Below are 24,576 nucleotides of genomic sequence, written 5' to 3'. Positions count from 1 at the left end.
AATTCACAGGCTATGTTTTCCTCTCTTATGCATCTGCAGTATGACTGGAAGTCATATTTTTCAAAGCTCTTCCTTACGCACGGGCATCTGTGATAATCCTTCCCCTTAGCTCTCTGCAGGGCTGTTGAATCACTCTTTATGCCTTAATTATGAAATAAATCTTTGCATCCAATTTCAAATTCCCCTACAAAATGTAAAACATAAAAATGAAAACGGTAGCCCTGAATTGTCAGCTCCCTGAGGAACAGTATTCAAGAAATCTAAAACAAAAAATATGTAATAAACCTTGAAGGGCATGAAACAGGCTGGGCCCAAAGACAAATAGTCCTCTATGAGGCCATGTTAGGAAAGTCCAATCATCAACCCCTGTTCTCATGTGCTATGGGTATTTGGTGACCACTCAGAAAAAAAAATTTTGTGTACTAGAAAACTCCAGGGACACAAAAGTAATAACAACTTACCAATTACTGTCTAGGTAGCAACCCTCAGGACATATAAGACAGGATGAGAACCTTGCTGAAGAATTCGAACTAATAAGATTTCTCAAAAGGGAGCGTGGACTGATGGCAGGACAACAAGTATGGAATACTTACGTCCCCATTAGCCCTTCCTTGTCCTCTGCAGACTTTGCTAATTACTCATGACCCTCCTTTCTACTAAGTCGCCTCAGGGCCCCTTTGGAAGGAATACTTGATCAGTTTGTTTCCCCTGATGTAGCATCAATCAATCAGCTAATCAATCAATCAAAAATTCCACAGGGCTTTAATCTCAGCGCCAACAAGGGTGCACATTAAACCTCATACTGTCCCTCTGTAAAACAGTTAATGATACCTACACCTCACTTGTTAATTATGAAGATTACCTAAAACAGCTAGGATAGCGCCTGACCTTTAGTAGGCACTCAATAAATGTTAGTTTCTGCCTTTTTTTTTTTTTTTTTTTTTTTAATGCTGGCATAAACAGGAATAAAATGGCTTCCCATTGAGGAAGTTTCCAGAAAACCTACCTAACATTCTGGATAGAGACTAAGTTTTTATTTGCAGGAGCTATCATGGCATGTTTTGTTTCATGCTAAGGTAATGTTAAAAATCAATCAACTCTTGAATATAGCTTCCCTGCAGAGGACTTGGGGGCTTTTCATTCTGGCCTTAAGTTTAAAAAAAAAAAAAAAAAGTTGCAATTAATAGTCTTCTTGGGGAGTTCCCATTGTGGCGCAGTGGTTAACGAATCCGACTAGGAACCATGAGGTTTCGGGTTCGCTCCCTGCCCTTGCTCAATGGGCTAATGATCCGGCGTTGCTGTGAGCTGTGGTGTAGGTTGCAGACGCGGCTCGGATCCCGCGTTGCTGTGGCTCTGACGTAGGCCGGTGGCTACAGCTCTGATTTGACCCCTAGCCTGGGAACCTCCATATGCCGAGGGAGCGGCCCAAGAAATAGCAAAAAGACCAAAAAAAAAATAGTCTTCTTGGAAACAGTGTATCTGAACTTTATCGTCAATGATCCTTGTTAAAGAATGATTTCTGTTTACTGCCTCCCTCTTTCTTCCACTCAAATTCCCAAATCCAATGAATTACTCAGAGTTAGATTAACCAGTCAATCACAAACATTAATCATCACCAAGTTAGTACCCGAAACATTGCTAATGTGAAACATGTCACACCTCTAGGCAGAAGGAAGCCTCAGAGGTGCTTACTTAGTGTCGTCCTCTCCGGTTTAAAAACCTGACTCCAAAATTCAGGTGAATTTAGATTTCTATTTCTTTACTCTTTTTTTTTGTCTTTTTTTTTTTGTCTTTTTTGTTGCTGTTGTCGTTGTTGCTATTTCTTGGGCCGCTCCCGCGGCATATGGAGGTTCCCAGGCTAGGGGTCGAATCGGAGCTGTAGCCACCAGCCTACGCCAGAGCCACAGCAACGCGGGATCCGAGCCGCGTCTGCAACCTACACCACAGCTCACGGCAACGCCGGATCGTTAGCCCACTGAGCAAGGGCAGGGACCGAACCCGCAACCTCATGGTTCCTAGTCGGATTCGTTAACCACTGCGCCACGACGGGAACTCCCAGATTTCTATTTCTAATAATTAGTACATCACAGTTCTGTAACTTGGGCACCAAAACGTTTGCTGAGAATGACTTGAATGAGAGTTATATACTTTGGTTATATGGTAGATACATTAATTTGTAACTTGCTATGCTAACCGCATGAGAGAGGCACTGTGCTCAGTACGGGGGACCCATTTGTGAGCAAAAGAGGCAAAGTCTGTGACCTCAGCGTGCTTACAGTCAAGTAGGGAAGAGACCTGAACAGTATGACCTCTCCCTCAACTTCTTTCTCTTACACATACACATATACACACACAAAACAGATAATTACAGTAAAAGCCACAAGGAAAAATCAGGTACCTAAATATCATACACACACACACCCCTTCCAATTCTTCTGAAACATGGAAGCAATTTAAAAAACAATGTAGTTTAGGCTAACTGAAGAGAAAATATTTAAATGATCAGGGTTATGACCAATGCAGAAAGAATTCTCAGTCTGCATCACTCTCCTATCTCAAACCAACAGCCTAGAGATCCAAATTCAGACACACAAAGAAATTGATGGACCAGATTGAAAGCAGGCATGTGATGTTAGTCCCCAGTCAACACCCATGCTCTGCGCAGATCTGCTGCTCAGGGAGGAGAAAACAGTCCTACAACAGCCACACGTGAGTTCTGTATCCCTGAAATGACCTGACGGCAGCAGGGAACACACACATCTGATTCTCCAAGATTGTCAGCAGCAGCTTCCTTTCCTCCAGAAATATACAGGAATTATGGAGCTCGTTAAAGAGTTCCTGCCTAGTTGACTTCCAGAACATTGGGCAACTATCCCAGGATCTTCAACCGCTCATTCCTTCTGCCTGAACAGACTCTTGGAAGAGGGCTGGAAAATGCGACACTGCAGGAACTACGGAAATTTTAATCCTATAAGACCCAAAGAGTAAGCAAGAATACCAGTGGTTGCTACTCTTATTTCCAGGTGTCCAAGACATCAGTGAACCACCCATCTCCCATTAGATGTATGGGAAGCAGGGTGGTGGAATCACAGGATAATGTGGATGAGACAGTTTTGGTAGTTCACTCTCCCTCAAAAAAAAACAAAACAAAAACAAAAACAAAAACGTTGTATTTTCTGCTGGAGAGATGCTGTGTGTATGTATATATAATGGAGTATTACCCAGACATAAAAAAGAATAAAATAATGCCATTTGAAGCAACATGGAAGGACCTAGAACCTTCATACTGTTCTCTTTATCATACTAAGTAAAGTAAGTCAGAAAGAGAAAGACAAATACCATATGATATCACCCATGTTTGGAATCTAAAAAATGATACAAATGAACTTATTTATGAAACAGAAACAAACTCAGGGACACAGAAAACAAACTTACAAAAGGGGGAAGAGGGTGGGAGAGAGATAAATTAGGAGTTTAGGATTAGTAGATAGAAACTACTACATATGAAATAGATAAACAACAAGGTCCTACTGTATAGCACAAGGAACCATATCAATATCTTGTAATAAACTATAGTGGAAAAGAAAAAAATTGTTGTATTTCCAATACATGTCACCTCAAGCTATGAAAGGATGAATTATATTGGAGAATCACAGAATACAGATCAAGCATGAAAGGGGAGGAAAATGAGAAGTGGAAAGCCACCTAAATAGATGTCATCAGAAAACAGGTCTTGATTTTATAATTTGTGGCTCAAGTGCATTTCTAGAAAGGAATGTAAATATTATGGATCCTCCTAGAAAATTTAATATGCTTGTTAGGAGGGAACTTGACTGATGGGATCAAGATTCTTTAATCTAAAATATAATATATGCTAGATTAAATTTATAATAAAACTGTAAAATACACATTCTTTAGAGTCTTAGTTAACCTCTACATACACTTATAGCATGTCATAACTTAGCAGTGCACTAAGCATACATCCAATAATTTACTACTGGACTAAGAAGGAAACAGGGATAAAAAAAGAAAACCATTCATAAAGAAAACGCCAGAGTTCCCGTCATGGCTCAGTGGTTAACAAATCCGACTAGGAACCATGAGGTTTCGGGTTCAATTCCTGGCCTCGCTCAGTGGGTTAAGGATCTGGCGTTGCAGTGAGCAGTGGTGTAGGTCACAGACTCGACTCACATCTAGCATTGCTGTGGCTCTGGAGCAGGCTGGCAGCTGTAGCTCTGATTAGACCCCTAGCCTGGGAACCTCCATATGCTGTGGGTGTGGCCCTAGAAAATAAATTTAAAAAAGGGGGGGGGCATAGAGAAAATGACAGTGATTCACAGAATAAAATAAAGGAGATACTAGGGAAGAACAAGAGGGCATTCAGGTGCCTGTAAAATAATGCGTGTGGTAGGGGGAGTAATCAATGAGAATCTAAACTGATTTCCTAATAAGGTGAGCTGTATCTCAAGATTCTGAGACTTGGTAGAACTTCCATGATAGGAATACAGCAACGGAAGGACACCACCTCTGTTCAAAGGAAACAGATCTAATAGCAGTAAAGGGGGGTGGCAGGGGAGATGGATAAGCCACCAGGAGAGCTATCCGGCAACCTGGAGCTCAAAGCTTTGTGCAAGCTCTTTGGGTAAGGATTTTTTTAAAAAAGAAAAGAAAAAGAGAAACTGAAGTGATGTTGTTAGAGGAGGGGATGGTGGGTCATCCAATTAACCACTTTCCTTTGGCTTCTAACACCCTTCCTTCCAGCTGATCCATCATATGTCTTCCCTGACACAGCCTCTACCTCTGCCATTTCTTAATGTCAGTGTCACACCAGACTTCGAGGCTCTGCTCCTATTCACAGCCATACATTTCCTCATTGATTACATGTAGTCCCATGTCTCTTTCTTCCACCTATATACAGATGATTCTTAAAGCTCTAATTTCCACCCTGATGTCTAAGCTTCTGCTTCCATCTGCCCAGTACATCATAAACACTGCAAACACAACATGTCCAAATTGGAACTAGATATCGTTCCTATAAAATGTGACCATTTTTTTCCAACAGCCCTCATCTTAGTTAATAGCATTGCCATAAGCTTGGCTAGAAGCCTCTCTCTTGACTCTGCTGTCTAGCTCATAATTTCTTTCAGTCCTAGCTCGGAAATGTCTTTACTGGCTGAATGTTTTCTTGGTACAGTGGCATTTAGTTTTCGCCATATCCACTTGGCTGTCCTCTTGCGATATCCTCTAACTTTTGACTCATCTCCAGTCTCTACCTGCCAGGCAGAACTCCTGTCTTTCCAGGGTATCTTCCCCCACCACCGGTCCTGACCATGAGACAGCATAATTCATGGAAAGCCTTAGGCAGGGTTAGGGTGATTACATCTGGGAGCTGTGGGATAAGATATTCACACACTGGATGAGAAGTGAGCCTGATAATCTCTAAGGTTGGGCTGCCAGCTGAGGACGAGTTGTATAGTCATTGAGCTTATTCGAAATAAAATTCTCTTGTCTCACCCCAAATGGACGGATTCAAAAATCTCCTGAGTTTAGATTCTTGAATTGTATTTTTGTAGACTCTCCAAGTGATTGCGATGCACATCCATTTTTGGAAACTCTGAGGTCTTAACCAATTATAAGATGCAATGATTATAACACTCTCATCAGAATCCAATTTGCTATTCCAAGAGAATGGTTACAAAAGTATTTTGTGCAATGGCAGCATCATTAAACTAAACATAAAATCTTCTGTGTGGTTCACATTAAATGAAAAAACATTCATTTGAATATCTCAATTCTAGCAAATTTGTGAAAACACATTAGAAGCATGCCTTAGACACATTTCTTCCAACACATAAATCTATTGGGATTTTCTTTCGTTTCACACATGATGTTAACAGGTTACACAGGAAGCGTTCAAGAATATATCTGACATAAAAATAGTGGTGAATGTTATATAGAAAACATTTAGTAATTAGAGTACTAATTACATTTAGATAAGAGCAGTTAAGATTGAGCAGAAGAGTGGTGGAGGGGAAGGGAGTAAAGAGAAAACCCTTAAATATTTATACATTTTTTTCAAGGGATTCCCCTTAGCTAATCAAAGAATTCCTGCTTCATGTACCACAGAACATCTTTCTTATACCAGTAAGTTACTGTGGACACTTAGTAGCTCATGGTCTAGCAGGGGAAACAGACCCCTGCAGAATTAACTACAGTAGATAATAAATTTCACTGTCATATCAGTGTTATAAATAAACTGTTGTGGAAGAAGAACGGTAGGAATCATTGCCCCCTATATTCCTGTTGTAAAGTAGTCTCTACTATTTGCAAATATGTCAATTTAAAAATATGAACCTAAGCCCTCTGGTATACTAAAATCTCAGAAGGTGAATTCCCATATGTATGCAGCATGTGTGAACACAGGGGCCTAAACATAGGGATCTAGGTATATTCATTAGCAATGAGATATGTTTATTTATAATCATTTACAGTGTATACATAATGTAATGTCCTATTTAGTCTAGGCTACCTACAGATGCTTTTTTTTTTTTTTTTTGAGTTAAAAGCACAGGTTTTCAAAATAAGCATCCGTTTTCCCATAGAAACAATTCTGTAAAGCGTGCTGAGGAGGACCTTAGACTCACTCATAAATCTATCGAACCCATAATGACTCTAACTGTAACACTCACAGTACTCTTTGAAACCTGAGATCTTGAAGAAAGACTGGCAAGACAGAAACAGGGAACTAAGGAAGAACGTTTCCATTCCTCTTCACCACAGAGCTGCCCTCAGGCATATGCTGAAAGAACCACAGGGCCTGTGGGCATTGTCTGGGAGGATGAAAGTTTCTCTCTCTGTCTGCTGTTCTCCTGGCTGGCCGGAGCATTCAACTGCCAGGAGTCCTTAAGAGGAGACATCAAAGCAAAGTTTACTGACCTGTAGACAGGGGAGAGACTCTGCAAAAAGGAGGGACGCATCAGAATGGCCAAAGCCCTCACCTTAAAGACCACCTGCAGCTCGAGACCCAAGAGGATGTTAAGGGCGGGGACGGGCAGCTGGTGGGGGACAGCACCCTCAGGGGAAAGGCTGTGATGCAGATTTAAGTCGCGGCCTTCGCTACTGCTAAGAGTTTCTAGAGCTTTCCGTCATCCTCCTCTTTGGTACAAGAGGGAGATGGCCTTGCGAAAGGAGACTTCCCACGTGAAGGCAAATGTTTCTTACAAAAGGGTATCTCTCTCCATTTGGTTTTTAGAGGTTTTCCCCTGTCTGCTGTTTCTTCGAAAATAACCAGCCTAAAATAATTAATATGTCAAAGAGATACATTTGGGGTGGCAAATTCTGCTCTCCTACACCATCATTATATGTGTTCTTGTTGCTTCCCTTATCTCCTAGAAAGCACTGATATTCAAAGCCACTACACCGACCCTTGATCATGAGATATAGGAAGTTACAACTGTATTGATAAGGATTTGGTTTGGCTGCATAGATCAGAGAAATAAAAGCAGTTTAAGCAAGGTACATATGATCTACATAATCCAAAGCTAGTCAGTGGTTCCATGGTTAACACGGACTCGGGATCCCTGTATTTTTCTCTTCCCAAACCTGGACTATGTTTTCTGACCTTATTGTTACCTTACAGTCCAAAATAACTGCTGGAGATCTAGCCATCATGTTTATAGTCCAATCAACAGAAGGAGAAAGCAAGGAAGAGCCAAAAAAAAAAAAAAAAGCTTTCCAAGGTGCATCATTTTCCTTTAAGGAGTTCTCTGCTTACATCTTCCTGGCTAAAACCAGGTCACAGGGCACATCTGACAGCAAATGTTGGCTGGCAAATGCAACATTTTAGCTGCAACCTTTACCTCCCCAAATGAAAACAAAGATCTGTTGCTGGAGATAAAGGGTGAAGAATGGATATTTTCAGGCAATTAGTAATCTCTGCCACATTGCTCAAATGTCCAGCACTCCAGATGACTCAATTCCTCTCCCATTCTCTGAAAGAATTTGTCTCAGTTCTGCTTAAAAAATATCTAATGGACAGGAACAATCCTTCTAGAGAAGTGGTTTTCAATTTTGGCTTTACAAGCACTTAGAGTGCCTTGTAAAAATCCCAATGCCCAGGCCAATAAAATCAGGAACTCTGGCAGTGGAACCCAGGCCACAGTATTTTAACAAAATATGTAAGTAGGGGTTCCCTGGTGGCCAGGTGGTTAAGGATTCAGTGTTATCACTGCTGTGGTTGGAGTTTAGTCCCTGGCCTGGGAATTTCCCCATGCTGTGGGCGTGACCAAGAGAAAAAGAAAAAAAAAAAAAATCTAAGCTGTTCCAGTGTGGATCCAAGTTTGAGAACCTTACCATTCTAAAGAAATTTTAAAAGGCAGCACACAGCCCAAAGGATGACAAATTGCCATGCTTTTTTTGCAGTGGATGCAAGGATAGCATAGATGATCCAACATTGGTCATCCTTGATACCTTTACCTTTCACATACCCCCACATCCATTTAAACAGCCTATATTACTTCAAATAAGTCTCAAATCTGTCTACACCTTTATCTCATCCAAAATCCACAGAGCAACACACACACACACACACACACGTAGATCTGACCATGTCATTCCTCTACAAAGATCCCTCTAATGACTTCTCATTGATCTAAGACTCTGCAGGATCTCTTCCTACCTACTTCCCAGCCTTATCTTGGGCCACTCATCTCACTACTGGATGTGACCTCCTTTCATGCCTCCAATGTCCCCTAGCTCTTTCCTTCCAATTATTTGTTGGCCAAACCAACCAACTCTCCAAACTCAGCCAAATCAACACTTGCATTTGTTATTCCTGTTGAAGGAGGCTTTACTGCTCCTACAGACTGGGTCAGGGTCTATGTTCTACCTTTTCATGGCCCTGATCACACCTGTCAGTAATGCTCTGAAAGTCCTCCCTTCCCAACCCCAGTCCTGATTTTTTTTTTTTTTCCAGCGAGGGCAGGGAGCATGTTCTTCATCATTTTGTTTTCAGAACCTAGAACAGCTCCTCTCATAGAGTCAGTATTTGATAATCTAAAGACTAACATGTGAAGAAACAAGTAGTATGGGATGCTGAGATTAGAACGGCGGACCGAAGACAAAATGATAGGGGTATAAGCACCTGCTTATAACTTAGGCGCAAGTGACCCAAGGCAACATTTCTTGCTTCTTTTTCAATATGTGTCTCTGTCTCTGCAGGTTGTGATTTGATCCCCGTGCAGTACCTTCGATGGGGTGACCCGGAGCCCATTGCAGCTGTGGTGTTTGCCTGCCTCGGCCTGCTGGCCACTCTGTTTGTCACCGCAGTCTTCATCATTTACCGTGACACACCAGTAGTCAAGTCCTCCAGCAGGGAACTCTGCTACATCATCCTTGCTGGCATCTGCCTGGGCTACTTATGTACCTTCTGCCTCATTGCAAAACCTAAACAGATTTACTGCTACCTTCAGAGAATAGGCATTGGTCTCTCCCCAGCGATGAGCTACTCAGCCCTGGTGACCAAGACCAATCGCATTGCGAGGATCCTGGCGGGCAGCAAGAAGAAGATCTGTACCAAAAAGCCCAGGTTCATGAGTGCCTGTGCCCAGCTAGTGATTGCTTTCATTCTCATATGCATCCAGCTGGGCATCATCGTCGCCCTCTTCATAATGGAGCCTCCTGATATAATGCACGACTACCCAAGCATTCGAGAAGTCTACCTGATCTGCAATACCACAAACCTGGGAGTGGTCACTCCCCTTGGATACAATGGATTGCTGATTTTGAGCTGTACCTTCTACGCTTTCAAGACCAGAAACGTTCCCGCTAACTTCAACGAGGCCAAGTACATCGCCTTCACGATGTACACCACCTGCATTATCTGGCTGGCCTTTGTGCCCATCTACTTCGGCAGCAACTACAAAATCATCACCATGTGCTTCTCAGTCAGCCTCAGCGCCACGGTGGCGCTCGGCTGCATGTTTGTGCCCAAGGTGTACATCATCCTGGCCAAGCCGGAGAGGAACGTGCGCAGCGCCTTCACCACGTCGACCGTGGTGCGCATGCACGTGGGGGACGGCAAGTCTTCCTCCGCAGCCAGCAGGTCCAGCAGCCTCGTCAACCTGTGGAAGAGGAGGGGCTCCTCTGGGGAAACCCTAAGGTAAAAGTCGTGGGGGTGCGGTGGGGCCCCGGCCCCTGCGGCTGCAGCAGTGGCATTTGCCTCCCGGGTCTTTTTCGCAGGAAATCCCTGAGGGAATGAAACTCTGGGAGGCAGGGTGCTGGGAAAGGGCTCGGAACAGTCTCGCGGCATCGTTTTTGTGGTGTTAACGGCACACGGGCCCAAGTACTTCGTCTGTGGCTAGGGACACAAAAGGTGAGATAAGGAAAAATAGAAAAGACCGACAGCAAAAGGGAAGTGAGGTTAGACGGGCAGGCAGAGAGCGTGGCTAAGTCACTCAGGCGAGGCAAGGACCCCCGGGTCCTGGGGGGACAGAGACCCCAGGGACTGAATTCTAGTTCACCGCAACAGAGGAGATTAGTGTGAACAAAGAAGACTGTGCTGAGAGCAGAATGCTGAGAGCCTTACACATCTGACCGCACTGGCATTTGCCTGAACCCTTCTCAATCTCAAGCCCAGCCCACAGCGGCACAAGAATGCGCGATGTAAATTTCAGGTGTTTTTGTTTCGTTTTGTTTGGTTTGGTTTGGTCTTTTTGCCATTTTCTTGGGCTGCTCCCGCGGCATACGGAGGTTCTCAGGCTAGGGGTCGAATCGGTAGCCGCCGGCCTACGCCAGAGCCACAGCAACGTGGGATCCGAGCCGTGTCTGCAACCTACACCACAGCTCACGGCAACGCTGGATTCTTAACCCAACTGAGCAAGGCCAGGGATCGAACCCGCAACCTCATGGTTCCTAGTCGGATTCATTAACCACTGAGCCACGACGGGAACTCCTTAAATTTCAGTTCTTAATGGGCAATGCCAACTCTCTGGGAGATGTCTAAGGAGCTGAAAGGGGCAAAATAACAAAGTGGATTTTGCACATCATCTTCCTCAACAACCTCCCGTTTCCCACTTTCCTGTGGGCCACAGCCCCTTCCCATCCGCAAGGGTCAGTCTCCCAGGTTGCAGTTATTGGCCAACTGCCATTGGAGAAAAATCTGAAGCCAATAGCCAATGATTTCCCCCCCCCCCCACACACACACACACGTGGGGGACTTTCTTATGTGATAAATGCCCCTGAGGCACTTCAGAAGGCAACAAGACCACCTCATCAGTGGCTTGAGGATGAATCTGGAGGTACTGAAAAGGCTATATAGATGGCTACGGGGAATAATGTTTAAGAGGCACATATTAAAAGAACTAGTCAGAACAAGATCTGCTCACTCTACAGAGGTTTGAGAATTTCCCTAAAATCTAGATAAATACGTGGAGGATAAATAGCTTAACAGTAATGCCTGAACCCTTCTCTTATACTATCATTTAGCCTCCTTGAAAAGCCCTCCTTCCCTATCAGCCCTAATTCTTCGAAGCTTGAATTAGGGGTGGTGGTAAAGATACTGTGTCTGCTGAGGACTAAAAAGGACCCAAAAGACACTTGAAAGTTACGTACTTGGCCCAATTCATTTGTGCTAGTAACTTGTATCCTTGCCTCTTTCCATTCTTCTCTGATTCTTGCCTACCTCTCATCTCTTTCCATGTACACTATTCAAGGTGGTCAACTAAACTGTAAACCTCGGGAAAAATAACCTCCTCTTCTTCTTCAGTAAATCTTGGCAACGTCATGGTCTATACACACAAGACCTTCCACATATCTAACTGCCGGCATATTTTCCATCTGCCTTCCTGACGTCTCTCTAAAACATTGTTTTTCTGAAACTTCTACAAGATCAGCTTAGAAAAATTTATTTTTCCAAACTTTTATTTTATCTTTCTTTAAACTCTTTCTTCAAATAAAATCTTCCAGGGCATCCTGATAAAATAAACAGGTTGCTGGAGGGATGGAATTGTGAATCTGTCCCTAAGCACCCCCAAAACTCACCAGGGCAGGCTCCTTAGAGAGACAGACAGCATGCAGTGAGGAAGAGCCCCGGCCTTGGGGCCAGGCTGTTCTGAGTCTGGACACAGGCACTGCCATTCCTCTCTGAGCTTTAGCTTCTTCCTCAGCCAAACTGAGATCATATCACCTATGTCGGAGGATTGGAAAGAGGGAATGAAATAGTGTGTGTAAAGAATAAGCGCACAGCAGATACTGTACTGGAGGTGGCAGAGTGCAGGGCTGGGCAGCACTGGGACTGAACAGTGGCAGCATCCCTTGTCAGCTGTGTGGCCAGAGGCAAATCACTTAACCTCTCTATGCCTTCATTTCCTCCTCTGATGAATGGAGATAATGAAACCATACTACACGCGGTGGTCGTGAGACTGAGGAAATACATGCCAGTGTATGCCACACAAGTACTTCTTAAGTGTTTGCTATTGTTATTAACTAAGTTAACACCTGTCAGTCTTTTTCCACACTTGAAAGTCTCTGTGTCAGGTGTGCAACGAGAAGGATCTCAGTAACAAAGAAAGCTTCGTAAAAGACAGAACAGACCTATAGACACATTGATCAGCTAGCCCAGGCTTTCCAGAGCATCTTCATTCTTACGCTGTCTAGCTCCTTGTTGGGGTGTACGGTGCACCCTTTGTCCCCATTTAGCAGAGTAAGCTTGGGAGGGGAGGCCTTGTCCAGCTTGTTCATCACTGTCCTTTCAGGGCCCAGAAGTACTGAGAAGGGCTCCGGATACATAGAAAACACTCAATAATCATTCGTTGGTATGTCTGTTGAACAAATGGATTGGAGGAGGAGTAAGGTGATGGCTATTTTTTGTCTGTCTTCAAGAGGGCACGCCACTGCCCCTAGTGGTTCTACTAACTTTCATAAGATTAAGCCCACAGAGATCTGCATGACAAATTTGCCTGGCACTCCTCCGGTCATCAGTTGCTGCTCAAAAATCGGGTCATTAATCCCATCCACTGATCTCACACTTTGTTATAATTCTAACACTTCTCTGGGTAACATAAGACCACTATTTTCAACTATTTCATTATCACTTTAGTAAATAAAAGGGCAGCATAAGCAACAGAATTCACTGATAATGCTAACAGGAAACAGGAATTCTCAGGATTGGGGGCAATAGTTTAACTTGTTTTCCCTACAGGGTCGTGTAGTTCTTATTGATTGGATTTGGCAGTCAGTACCTTTGGGTATTAGAATATCAAAGAGGGTACAGAGAGAACTTTGGCAATTGTTGGCTTTTCTATATGTGGTCTTGGCAAATGCTGGTCAATCGACGTGAGTCAGCTGAGACGGGCTTATTGTCGGATTATATACAGACCTCCTTTGGCCATTAACCAGGATATTCGGGCTGAAACCTCCTTTTGATATAGAGAAAAAGAAAGGCCAGAGAAAGCTGCAGTGCCCTTGCATCACACACAACCCACAGTTACTCCCTGCTTTGAAGCCATAATTCTAAGAAATAAATCAGATCCAAACTAAAATTCCTTTCCTCTATACCTCCCACGAGCTCTCACACTAAGTATTCCTTCTCTGTGATCCAAAATCAAGATGTTGAGAATAAGAACATAGTATTTATCACGTCGTAAGACATAACTCTTTCCTATGGGTTTCTTCCTCCTTTCAGTTCCTAGTTTTCCAAAGGCCAGTGTATATGCCATTGCCTGTCACGCTCGGGCTTAATGAACGGGGAACAAGTGAACTTGGGTGGTTCTGATATTTTCACATTTTAGTCTGAATTACCCTCACTGGTTGTGTTTCTCAGGCTTGAATTCTATTGTGTGCCTGAGTCCATCTGTTGGTAACTTAACCAGGTACCTCAATCTCTGGATGGAGGCCTTCGGAGAGAAGCAGCTGCTGTGCTGGGCCTCGCCTGGCTCCGCTCCCTTCCATCTGGTGGGTGGAGCAGCAGACTACTGGGAATCTCGCTCGGGTCTGGGCCCTGTTTCTGAAAAGGCCTCTACATGTCCCTTCCACGTCTCACGGCAGACAGCGAGGGCTCCATTTTAAAGAAGATGCTAACTGCCTGCTTTAGAGTGAAAAACATAATAACAACTTCTGAGGTTAGGGTGTCTGTGTTTCCAAAAGTTAGTACACACCCTGTGAATTTGAACAAGGTACGTCAGTCGGTTTCCTCACCTGTGAAATGGTACATGACAATTCATGTTGTGAGGAGTAAATGGACTGATATGCGTCAAATGCTTTCTACTGGCGCACAGAACGCACTCCATAAATGATAGAGAAATCTGTCAGAAATGTATTCTGCTGCAAGTAACCCTGATTTTCAGAGACTTACATGATTTGCTGGCCTTTGGTTTTCCTTATGTTACAAGAAATATGGAGATAAACTCCTCCTGGCCTCCCTCCAGGGCTCAGGGATGCCAGAACCAAAGTCTCTGCCACTCTCCAGGCTTTTTACTGATGGACGCCCAGGAGTTCCACGCATCACACCCCTTTAGGAGGGAAAACAAGAGTCTTCTCGGAGTCCCCTAAGAATTGCCTTCATGTCTTATTGCCAAACTGTCTCATACAGCGACCACTCACTGTAAGAGAGTGTAAGAGAGTATGCATTTAGCTTTTATACTTTCTGTACTGGAACCTGAGAGGGAGAAGGGGGTGTCGAGTGCTGGTTGGGTACATAAACGAAGAGTGTCTACCAAGAAAAGCGGCAGTCCCGAAGGCAGTAACAGTAACACTAATAGAATTGTCTGGCGGTCACAAAATATTGAAAGGAGAAGCAATAATCATTCCCATTTGTCAGATGAGGGGTCTGAGGTTCAGCATGGTTAGAACACCTGTCTGTAGTCTCATGACGACAATTACCGAGCAGTTTTTAAACTCAGGCCTTAGCTCTTTGGCATCAGAAAGAACTAAGCATGTCCCAGAACGTATTCTTTGGAAAGGTAGGCTCACAAATTGCTCCTTGAAGCAACACAGTTACTTGGTCAAACAAGCTTGAAAACCCTCTGCATACTCTATTCTTTTATTGGCAATAAACACCGAGAAGTCTTACGGTGTATAAACCCAATCATTCATTTGTTAATTCTCTCCCATCTTCCTCAAGCTTATTGAACCCAACACTGCATTGTCAAGTAACTCAGCAATCTGGAGAATTGAGACAACAAAGGGGATGTGCTTTGGAAAACATCATCATGGCCAAAAGAGAAGACATGTTTCTGGGATCCTAAAGCATAGTTCACATCTTCCGTGAGAAGGGGGCTAGAAGGAGCCAATTCCACCTCCGGTCCTGGAGAGAGAAGTGCTTTTGTTCTCCAAGCACCTAAGGGAAGAACAGAGCTAATTCTACCAGATCTCGCAGTTTTCTGAGAAGTTAAACAGGCTCACCCTAGAGCACAAAAAAGAAAAGTGCTAGGAGTCAGTCATTCAACCCACTGAAATAGCAAAGGGAGATTTTTATTTAAAAGGGAGTGAGTCACTATAGATTTTTTTTTATATATAGAAACGTACTATTTATGCCATCAATGTATAGAGGTCCCTGTGATTAACATTTTGGCTCTAGACACTAATTTTCCAGCACGACATGGTGCAGCATCAAATCATTGTCAAGCGGATAATGCCAGGCTTCCGTTTAAGGCCTTCACTTCAAGCTGCAAATTGACAGAGGAACACAAAACCAGTTCTGACCTAAATAAAGCATGGAATGTGATGAGTCTAAAGTTCTGGCATTACAGCATTCAGAATTTCCAGGACTGTGAGTCTGAGGTTCTGAGAAGCAATGGGTCTTTCATGGCTGAATTAATGACAGAGGCCTATGGCTCTATAAATTTTCCCAGAAGGTAAGCCCTCCCCAGGGATTCTAGGCAGGTGGCAGAATCATTAGCATTGCCTCCACCTCAATTTTAGAAACTATCATTTGCTGCTTCTGTTTTAATTAACTAATTAACTTTCGCTCTAATTACCATTGTCGTGAAGGCCCACTTCGGCTATCTGCTAAAGCGACTGCTAGCCCTTTCACGTCCACTGCCCCAACTGCAATCTGCCTGGAAAACTGGCTCTCTTGTGTGAATTCCACTATGCTCCAACTACCATCAGAGCTTGATGACTTCCAATTACCGAGATTTCATTAAGCGGTGATTGGTCTTCATGAAGTGAGGTTCCTGCCATTTCTCCCTCTTGAAGAATCCTCTGCCTCTTCCTTCTCTCTTGCCAGATCTTTATCATCTTCCAGAGCCCACGTTCCTCAAAGACATCGTATCAGACGAAACTATCTCAGGCTTGCCTTCATCTGGATGCAGAACCCTCAGCACCCACTCCTCACACCTTCTTCACTGATTATTTATTCACGAACATTTACTGGGAACTGAGCATTGCCAGGCACCGTGCTAGGCCCTGGGGCGGGTGGGGGTTGTTCTGTGTGTGTATGCAATAGGTTCACCACTATCCACTAGGGTCTTAAAAGGCTTTCTGTCTCAGCGCCGACACACAGCATGACACCCGGTGGTGCTCAGTGATGGATGGATTATGAATCTGGGGGGCGGCAGCTCTTAGGGCTCACGCTGCCATCACCGTGAGAACCACCACTCACTTCGCTGACATGACTGCCCAGATTTTATCTGCTTTGCTCTAAAAAAAATTTAAGAAGAGATACATTTTTTCTAAAACGAAACTTTTTTTTTTTAATCAAGCCTCCATTAAGTGCCTACTCTGTGCTAATATGTACTGTTAGAGATTCTGGGGATAGAGATTTAAAAAAAAAAAAAAAAAGACTTCAAGGTGCTTTTGGTTTCCTGCGACAGAATTAAAAGCAGTAAGTATAATAAAGGGATACAGGACTGTGATAGGCATCTACAGGGGAAAAGAGGGGCCCAAAGGTAGAAGCAGTAAATTCTACATGTTGGAAATTAGCAAAACCTTCCAAAGGCATCAATTCGAACAAGAGAAACTATTTAAACACTTTAACCTCTGCTTGGACATCTTCAGGGCTTCTCCACTGGCTAGGACAGGATAGAGCCAAACGTTCTTCCCCAGGCAGCATTGTATCTAGTCAGTCCCTTGCTTTTCCATACCAACCCACTCGCAATTCTCTGGCTGAACTTCAGGCCTCTATCAAGGTGGTTACTTTGATATAAAATATACCTCCCCACTCACCTTTACTCTCGCTTGGCCAACGCATACCCATCTTCCATCTCACTTCTGCTGGAAAGTCTGTCCTGACCACCTGGGACTGCACTGGGTCCCCCTCTTTATGGTCCAAATGAGCCAGGGGCTTCTCCCTGTGGAGCAATTATCATCTTTGTTATAATTACCTGTAAGACTCCCTTACACATGCACATGTGTGCCCACATGGTACACACATACACACACAAACACACACTCACTACACCAAGAATTTACTAAGCCTATCTTAATTTTCTGTGACACTCACACCCAACACAGGGCCAGATACATAGACAGCACTCAAAAATGTTTGTTAAATGAAAGGACAGATGAACAAATAATGATGTTTAAGCTACACCAGCACTTGAAGATGAACAAAGAAGGGCTGAAGACGTTGAATAATTACACTCGTGGAGCACTTGCTATGGGCCAGGCATTGCTCTAAACCCCTTAGATGTGTTCACTCACTCTTTTAATCCTCAAAACAATCCTCATTTTACAGGTGAGGAAACTGAGGCGAGCAGAGGTGCATTTACTTGCTCAAGCGAATACAGAGTATGTAGAAGAGACTGAGGATTAGAAAAAGCAGGCTGGTTTCAGAGCCAGTGCAGGCAACCATTAAGCCGATGTTGCCCATTCCAGCTCTGAAGACACTGTGGCCTGAACTGGGAAATCCCAAGACTGAATGACTGAATGGCTGTGGGGTCCAGTTCTCCCCCAAGGAGTTGCCCCAGAAACCTCTCTCTGTGCTTTACTGCACTGTACCCTCTCGACCCGATCAGACCTTCGACTGACCCAAATTTCATTTGCCTCCTTTTTTTTTTTTTCCTGTATGAATAATGTACACAGAAGCCTCTGAGATAAAATGTGAACATTAAGGGCCACCTGAAGTCTCTTCTATTAGTGAAGACTTTAAAATATTTATATAGGGAAGTTCCTGTCGTGGCTCAGTGGAAACAAATCTGACTGGTATCCATGAGGACACAGGTTCGATCCCTGGCCTCGCTCAGTGGGTTGGGGATCTGGTGCTGCCGTGAGCTGTGATGTAGGTGGCAGACGTGGTTCGGATCCTGCTTTGCTGTGGCTGTGGCGTAGGCCTGCAGCTACAGCTCCGATTTGACCCCTAGCCTGGGAACCTCCATATGCCGCGAATGTGGCCCTAAAAAGACCAAAATAAATAAATAAATAAAATATTTATATAGATTTTGTTTATGAGGAAGACAATCTGACCCATTCTTACCACTCCTGCTTATTATAGTTATTAATAATATCAGTTTCTTATAACTAGGAATTAAAAAGGTTTATACTACTTTCCTATATAATAATAATTCTTTTGTGTTTTTGGTATGTCTGATCTCATATAAAATCTCATGAAATAGGCAAGGAATCCTGATGTAGGTCCAGGCCCAGGGTAATGCCAACCACTCTTCATCAGCTGTTTGGGGTTTTTTGCTTGTTTGGCTGTGCCTGCAGTATGTGGAAGTTCCCAGGCCAGAGATCACACTCACACACCACAGCAGCCACCTGAGCCACAGAAGTGACAGTGCCACCAGGAAATGCCAACCCGTGTTTTTAAAGTAACTCCTACAAGGTCCAATGCTGAATTGTAGAAGTACAAAGATAAATAAGACACAAACCCTGCCCTTAGGAGCAGCTCACGGAAGAAGTGGGGAATGCCAACCCATGGGCAAATCATTCATTTTTAGGGTGTACGAAATAAAAAAGAAAAGAAGACAGAGGGGAAGCAGCGCTCACTAAAGAGAGCACTTTATCCACTCAGGGGTTTCAGGAAGGCTTCCTGGAAGGGTGACACCTGGGTTGAATCCCAAAGGCTGGACAATGATGCGAACCAGGTGAAAATCATGCGACACACTGTTCTGGGGAAGAATATGAGTAACAGCCAGAGGTAGGATCCAACCGGTGTGCACAGGGAATCAGCACATCACATAAAATGTGTGTCATCAGGTAAAAGGCTTAGCCTGGGGGGCTGTCCACTGCCGCTGCCCCCCCCCTTCCTTCCCATCGCCTCTTTAACACCCACTTAGACAACTGACTTCCTCACACGCTCAGCCACCTCCAACACCATCCCGACGCCCCGCCAGCCTTCCCCAGGCAAAACTTTTATGTCCCCCCACCCTCTTCTCGCTGCTGGAAAACACAGACTGGCATGTGCTTTTATTATCATGATCTGTAGTGACTCACTTCATTCTTTATGTAGTAAACACTTATCACCAACTACTTGATTACAGAGACTGTTGGAGGTACTTTGATACATATTATCTCCTTGGATCCTCACACAACATCTTCTACGAGAAAGTACTACCTTCATCCATGGAGGAGAAAAAATAATTGAGACATGGAGGTTAAGCTACTTTAGCGCACATTTAATAAGTAGTAGACTGAAGGATTCAAACACAGGTCCATATGCCTTCATGGCTTGTCTTCATTCCAATACTGTCTTTCTGACAGATTCGTTTTCTCAACCATGTACCCCATTTTCCTGTTGTTTGTAAATAAGGTCATCCTGAGTGTATTTCTGCCATGAATAAAAAATTCATGTTGCGATTCTGAGTTGTATGCCCAGGGAAATGACCCCAAAGGTGACCTTTTTTGGGAACACAGGCGGACCAGACGAGGTGACATCATGGAGCGAGGTTAGCCTATCAGTGCCCCCTTATGTTCCAACTTGGCAGTAGTGGAGGGTGGGCAAGGGAGCCTGGTCGGCAAGGACATGGATTCCAGCCCTGGCCCTGCCACGGACAAGCTGGGAGCTGAGACGAAGTGCTGAGCCCTCAGAGCCCCTGGTGGGGGAGGACAAGAATGCACAGCACGGTTACGCTGGGAGCACAACCCAGAGTGTACCCCACAGCCCGCGTTCAAGAGACGTGACCCCTAATCACGGGGCCTAATCTCTGCTCCTGTCCACCCCGAGTACAGCTCCGATGACATAATACGAGGCGGTTCCGTAACATCATTCTTCAGCAAAGTTACTGAAATAGAAATATCTGACCTTGGAAATCTGGCCTGAATTACTAACCCATCTCTGCTATATCCTGGGGCCACCAACCCTCCAAATTTCCACCATATTCTTAGGGGACAGGTTAAGATGTTTCCGTTAAAGTACTTTTTGAGAAGTCAGACTTCCCTCGGAGTTTAAAGGCAATCTGCAGGCATTAGCCACTTTTCACATTCTCCTGTGGTTTGGGTGGTGCATTTAGACTTCTTCGTGGAAAAAAAAAAAATTTGATTTTTAACAGCCCAGAACATATGGACCCATTTCACCTAATGAGACATGAGAGGGCGAATCACTATGGTAAACTGCATATATGACATAATAAGAAGCTCTCTTTGGTGAGGCAAGGGTGTACCCACATTGTCTGATTCTGTTTAGGCCAAAAGGGGGACAAAAGCAAAGGAAGGAAACAGTCGCCACAGCCCCCACGCACAAGCCTGCTGCCCAGCCTGGCTCTGAGGCTTCTCAGCCGCACGGCCCCGAGGGCAGGAGCTGCCAGGGAACTGACTCTCTCGGCTTGGCTCGGTTAAAACGGCTCGGCCAAAAATGCAAACTAAGAACGCTCTCTTCTCTAATTTGTTATTCATGTGGCTTTTTCAGTTGGAGAGAAAAAGAGAGACCATGACTTTGGTAAACAAACAGATCTGTCACTGACCTTGTGCTTCCCAAACAAACAATAACTGAAAAACAAAGCTTCATAAACCTAACGAAACTCCCGGGAAGATAAGGAAAATTGCAGTCCGCCTTTGCTAAGCGAGTCCCAACCACCCCGGAGAGGTAATATTGATTCATGCTGATTAAGGTGCTGCTGACATAGGCCTCACACACTGAGAACCACACTCTTCCACGTTCTAAGCTCACAACCACCATGTGAATTAGATCTTCTGCTGCTGCTTCTCTGTTTTAACTGTGAGCAAACTGAAGTGCTGAAGAGGTGAGCTGATTTGTCCAAAACTGCACAGCTATCAGGGGAAGCAGGTAGAATTCAACCCAAGGCCCTCTGCCTCTACAAATCTCTGAACAGAATATACCAAGCCGCTAACTGTTCCTCCTGCCTGCCTGCCCCATATTAGGACTTTTGCTCCATGGACTCAAACTCTAGGGCATTGCCTGCTCTCACAGGAGGCTTGCTAGTGGCTGGATTATTAAGCACACTTTTTTTTTTCTTTTTTCTTTTTTTTTTGGGGGGGGGTCTTTTTAGGGCCGCATCTGTAGCATATGGAGGTTCCCAGGCCAAGGGTCGAATTGGAGGTGTAGCTGCTGGCCTACACCAGAGCCACAGCAAGGCAAAATCCAAGCCGCATCTACGACCTACACCACAGCTCATGGCAACACCGGATCCTTAACCCACTGAGCAAGGCCAGGGATTGAACCTGCATCCTCATGGATGCTAGTCAGATTCATTTCCACTGAGACACGAAGGGAACTCCAGTTAAGCACACTTTCTCCTCCCTGCTTATCTGAGAAACTCCACAGCAGTCTCAGAGATGATTCAAACGTTCTCCCACCTTCTCCCCTTCCACCTGCAGGGCACACACACGTCTGCCCCCTGGAGCCAGTGTCTCCAACCAGGAGATCAGGTCCCGTGTTCCTCTGTACCCTGGTCTAAATATACAATTGCATCAGTGCCAACGGGGGGTTGTGTATTTAACTAACGGGTGATATGTAAAGGCCCTGGGATACAAACTGGCTAGAATTTCAGTAAGTGGTCACCACATAATATTGGCATAACATCAAAGGGAAAGCAAACAAGCAAAGGCGCTTTCTTCAGTCTCAGATGGCATGTCCCCCGTGGGAGGCAGAATGGTGACGTCCCAAATATGGTGACATTCCATTCCCTGCAACCAGTGAGTATGTTACTGTCCACAGCAAAGGGACTCTGTAGGGTGCTTACGTTAAGGAAGAGAGCATCCTGGGTTATCCAGGTAGACCCAGTATTATCACAAGGGTCATTACAAGAGGAAGGCATGGGGATCAGAGGCAGAGAGGGATCTCAAGATGCGGCTCTGCTGACTTTGAAGATGGAAGAAGGATCAGGAGGTCAAGGGACACAGGCAGCCTCTAAAAGCTCAAAAGGGCGAGGAAACGGAGCATCCCTTATTAGAGCTTCCAGGAGGAACAAGGCCCTGCAAATTTCATTCTTTTAGTCAGTGCAATCCATTGTGGACAGCTGATCTCCAGAACTGTAAAATAACAACTCTGTGTTAAGTCACTAAGTCTGTCATCATTCGTTACAGCAGCAAGAGAAAACACACACCCTCTGTTAACATGTGGAGCTCAAACACTGACCACAACACTCCTGAAAAGAGATCTTGGCTCAGGCAGAGAGGAGATTTTGGTCTTTTCCACACAAAACTCCTGTGAAGTTCCATGATATTCTACAAGGTTTTACTCTGGCCACCTCTCTCTCTATTTCTCTTCCTCCCTCCCCTCCCCCACCTCTCTCTCTCACACACACATAACATACACACACTCTCTCTTTCTCACACACACACACACATCACTGAGGCAAGAACATTTTCTTATGCATCCCTAGGCTGGCTCTGACCAGGAGCTCAGTAAACTGTCACTATGGTCGCACAGGAGAGAAAAAGGAGATCAGGCCCTCCCGAGGCCCTGCTTTCACTCCTCACAAGGACAAAAGGCTCCCACTGTGTTACAGCATCCATCACAACTTCTCCCTCTGTTACGTCCTGTCCACTTCATTCTTGATCCCACCGGGGTCCCCGTCAGAAGCTGAAGGGAGCAGGGCCCACCTGACCTACTGGTGAGAGGCAGGCAGGCCAGACAGACAATGTGTTCTGACTCAGACAGACACACTGTGACATTGGGGGTGGGGGTGGGGGCCTGAGGGAACTGAGAGGGCACTCGAGTTCAGTGTGCACTGCGGACACCTCTCTCAGAGACCATCCAGCCACTCGGGACAGCCAAGTGCACAGTCCATCGCTGGAGACTGGACCAGAGCACAAGGAGGCTTTTCTCCTCCAGGCACAGAGCGAGTGGCTGCCAGGTCAGCGAAAAGAGGACCAAATGTTCCAGCCCAAACAGACTGGCAAGCACCTTTCCCTTTCGGTGGTCAACTAATGAGAATATAAAGAAAAAATCGATTTCAACCTCCACTCACAACAGGACTCTAACTTTAGGACTTGTTTTAATCCAAAGGAGGTTTGAAATATCTAATGATACTTGAGAAAAACTGAGCAAATCGACCTGAGTGAAGAACTTGCAAAGACACATGGGCAGAATGCTAATGTGCCACACGGGAGCTGAGCAGACGCGGACCTCTGATGCCTGGCCTGTCTTTTTCACCTTCAAACTCCAGATCCCTGCATCAAAGCCCATGTTATCTAATTTCCCGTTGGACATTTCCAGAGGCTTCCGTTTAATTCTATTCACTGTGCAGACACTGCTTTGTGACTCTTCTCCAGGGAGAATAGTGCCAGACAGAGAGCGAACCGTGGGCTGAAAGGAGCAGACAGCCTTTAAACTCCAGGGCATTTCTAACCATCCTTAGTGAGGCCAGTGAAGAACCAGCCTCCACGTGTCAACTGGTCACAGACTCTCCTCTTTTTTTCCTCCTTTCCTTGTCCCAGAACCCTCATCCCCACCCAGCGGTCAGTGGACTAAGTCCCTCTCCCGCCACTAGGTGGCACGCAAGGGTCCCTGGGCAGCTCCCGAGGGAGAGCATTTCTGCTCCGGAGCTCTCAGCTTGGGGAGCAGGGATAGGGAACTGCCACTGCGGGCATGTATAGAGACCGTGAAGCACACAGCCAGAGGCAAACTTTTGCAGAGGCAGCACTAACCACAGGTGTGCTGATTCCCAGAGGAAGAAGATTCCTAATTCAAACTTGGTTTTCTCATCATGACATTTCCATGCTGATAAAAATGGTATGGCACATAAAAGCTGGGAGAAATCATCATTATTTCCTAGAATACTGATGCTAGATTTTTTTTAAACCCTACATATTATTCTCACATCATAGAGGAGCCTTGCCTAAATATTCTCCTGCCACGCACACCAACTACTATCAATCTCCAGGTACTGAGGATACCTCAGTACTAGGAGTGCTATTTATTTAACCCCATTCATTTCTTCCAGCAACCTGGTTCGGAAGGTTCATTATGCCCATGACACAGATGAGGATTAGAGAGATGAAGACACTTGCCCAAAGTGATGAGTGGCTAAGCCACAGTTGGAACTCAGTTGTGGCAGTTTAGAACTTCAGCCCTAAAACACACTAAAATTCAAGGCTTTCTTTAAAGTTTGACCTTCTGAGTGAGAAGCCAGTCTGTCCTGTCACAGGCTTAGTCACACATTTCTGGAGAGGAACAAAGCATGGTGACTAGGCAGGTAGCCTCTTACTCAAGTGAAAATTAATGAGTCTGATTCT

At 44.8% G+C, this 24,576-nt stretch overlaps 1 protein-coding gene across 1 annotated transcript in view; it reads left to right on the top strand.

Annotated features, from left to right (window-relative positions):
• The window catches only part of GRM5 (glutamate metabotropic receptor 5), a 519,570-nt gene that overhangs the window by 456,122 nt on the left and 38,872 nt on the right, over window positions 1–24,576 (top strand). Inside the window, exon 8 of the mRNA XM_047753813.1 lies at window positions 9,220–10,159. Within this exon, the coding sequence (XP_047609769.1) occupies window positions 9,220–10,159 (940 nt within the window). The remainder of the gene's footprint in view (window positions 1–9,219; window positions 10,160–24,576) is intronic.

The sequence above is a fragment of the Phacochoerus africanus genome, chromosome 11 (assembly GCF_016906955.1).
Source record: "Phacochoerus africanus isolate WHEZ1 chromosome 11, ROS_Pafr_v1, whole genome shotgun sequence".
In the NCBI taxonomy this organism is placed as follows: Eukaryota; Metazoa; Chordata; class Mammalia; order Artiodactyla; family Suidae; genus Phacochoerus; species Phacochoerus africanus.
This window is presented reverse-complemented; position numbering and strand designations above follow the sequence as displayed.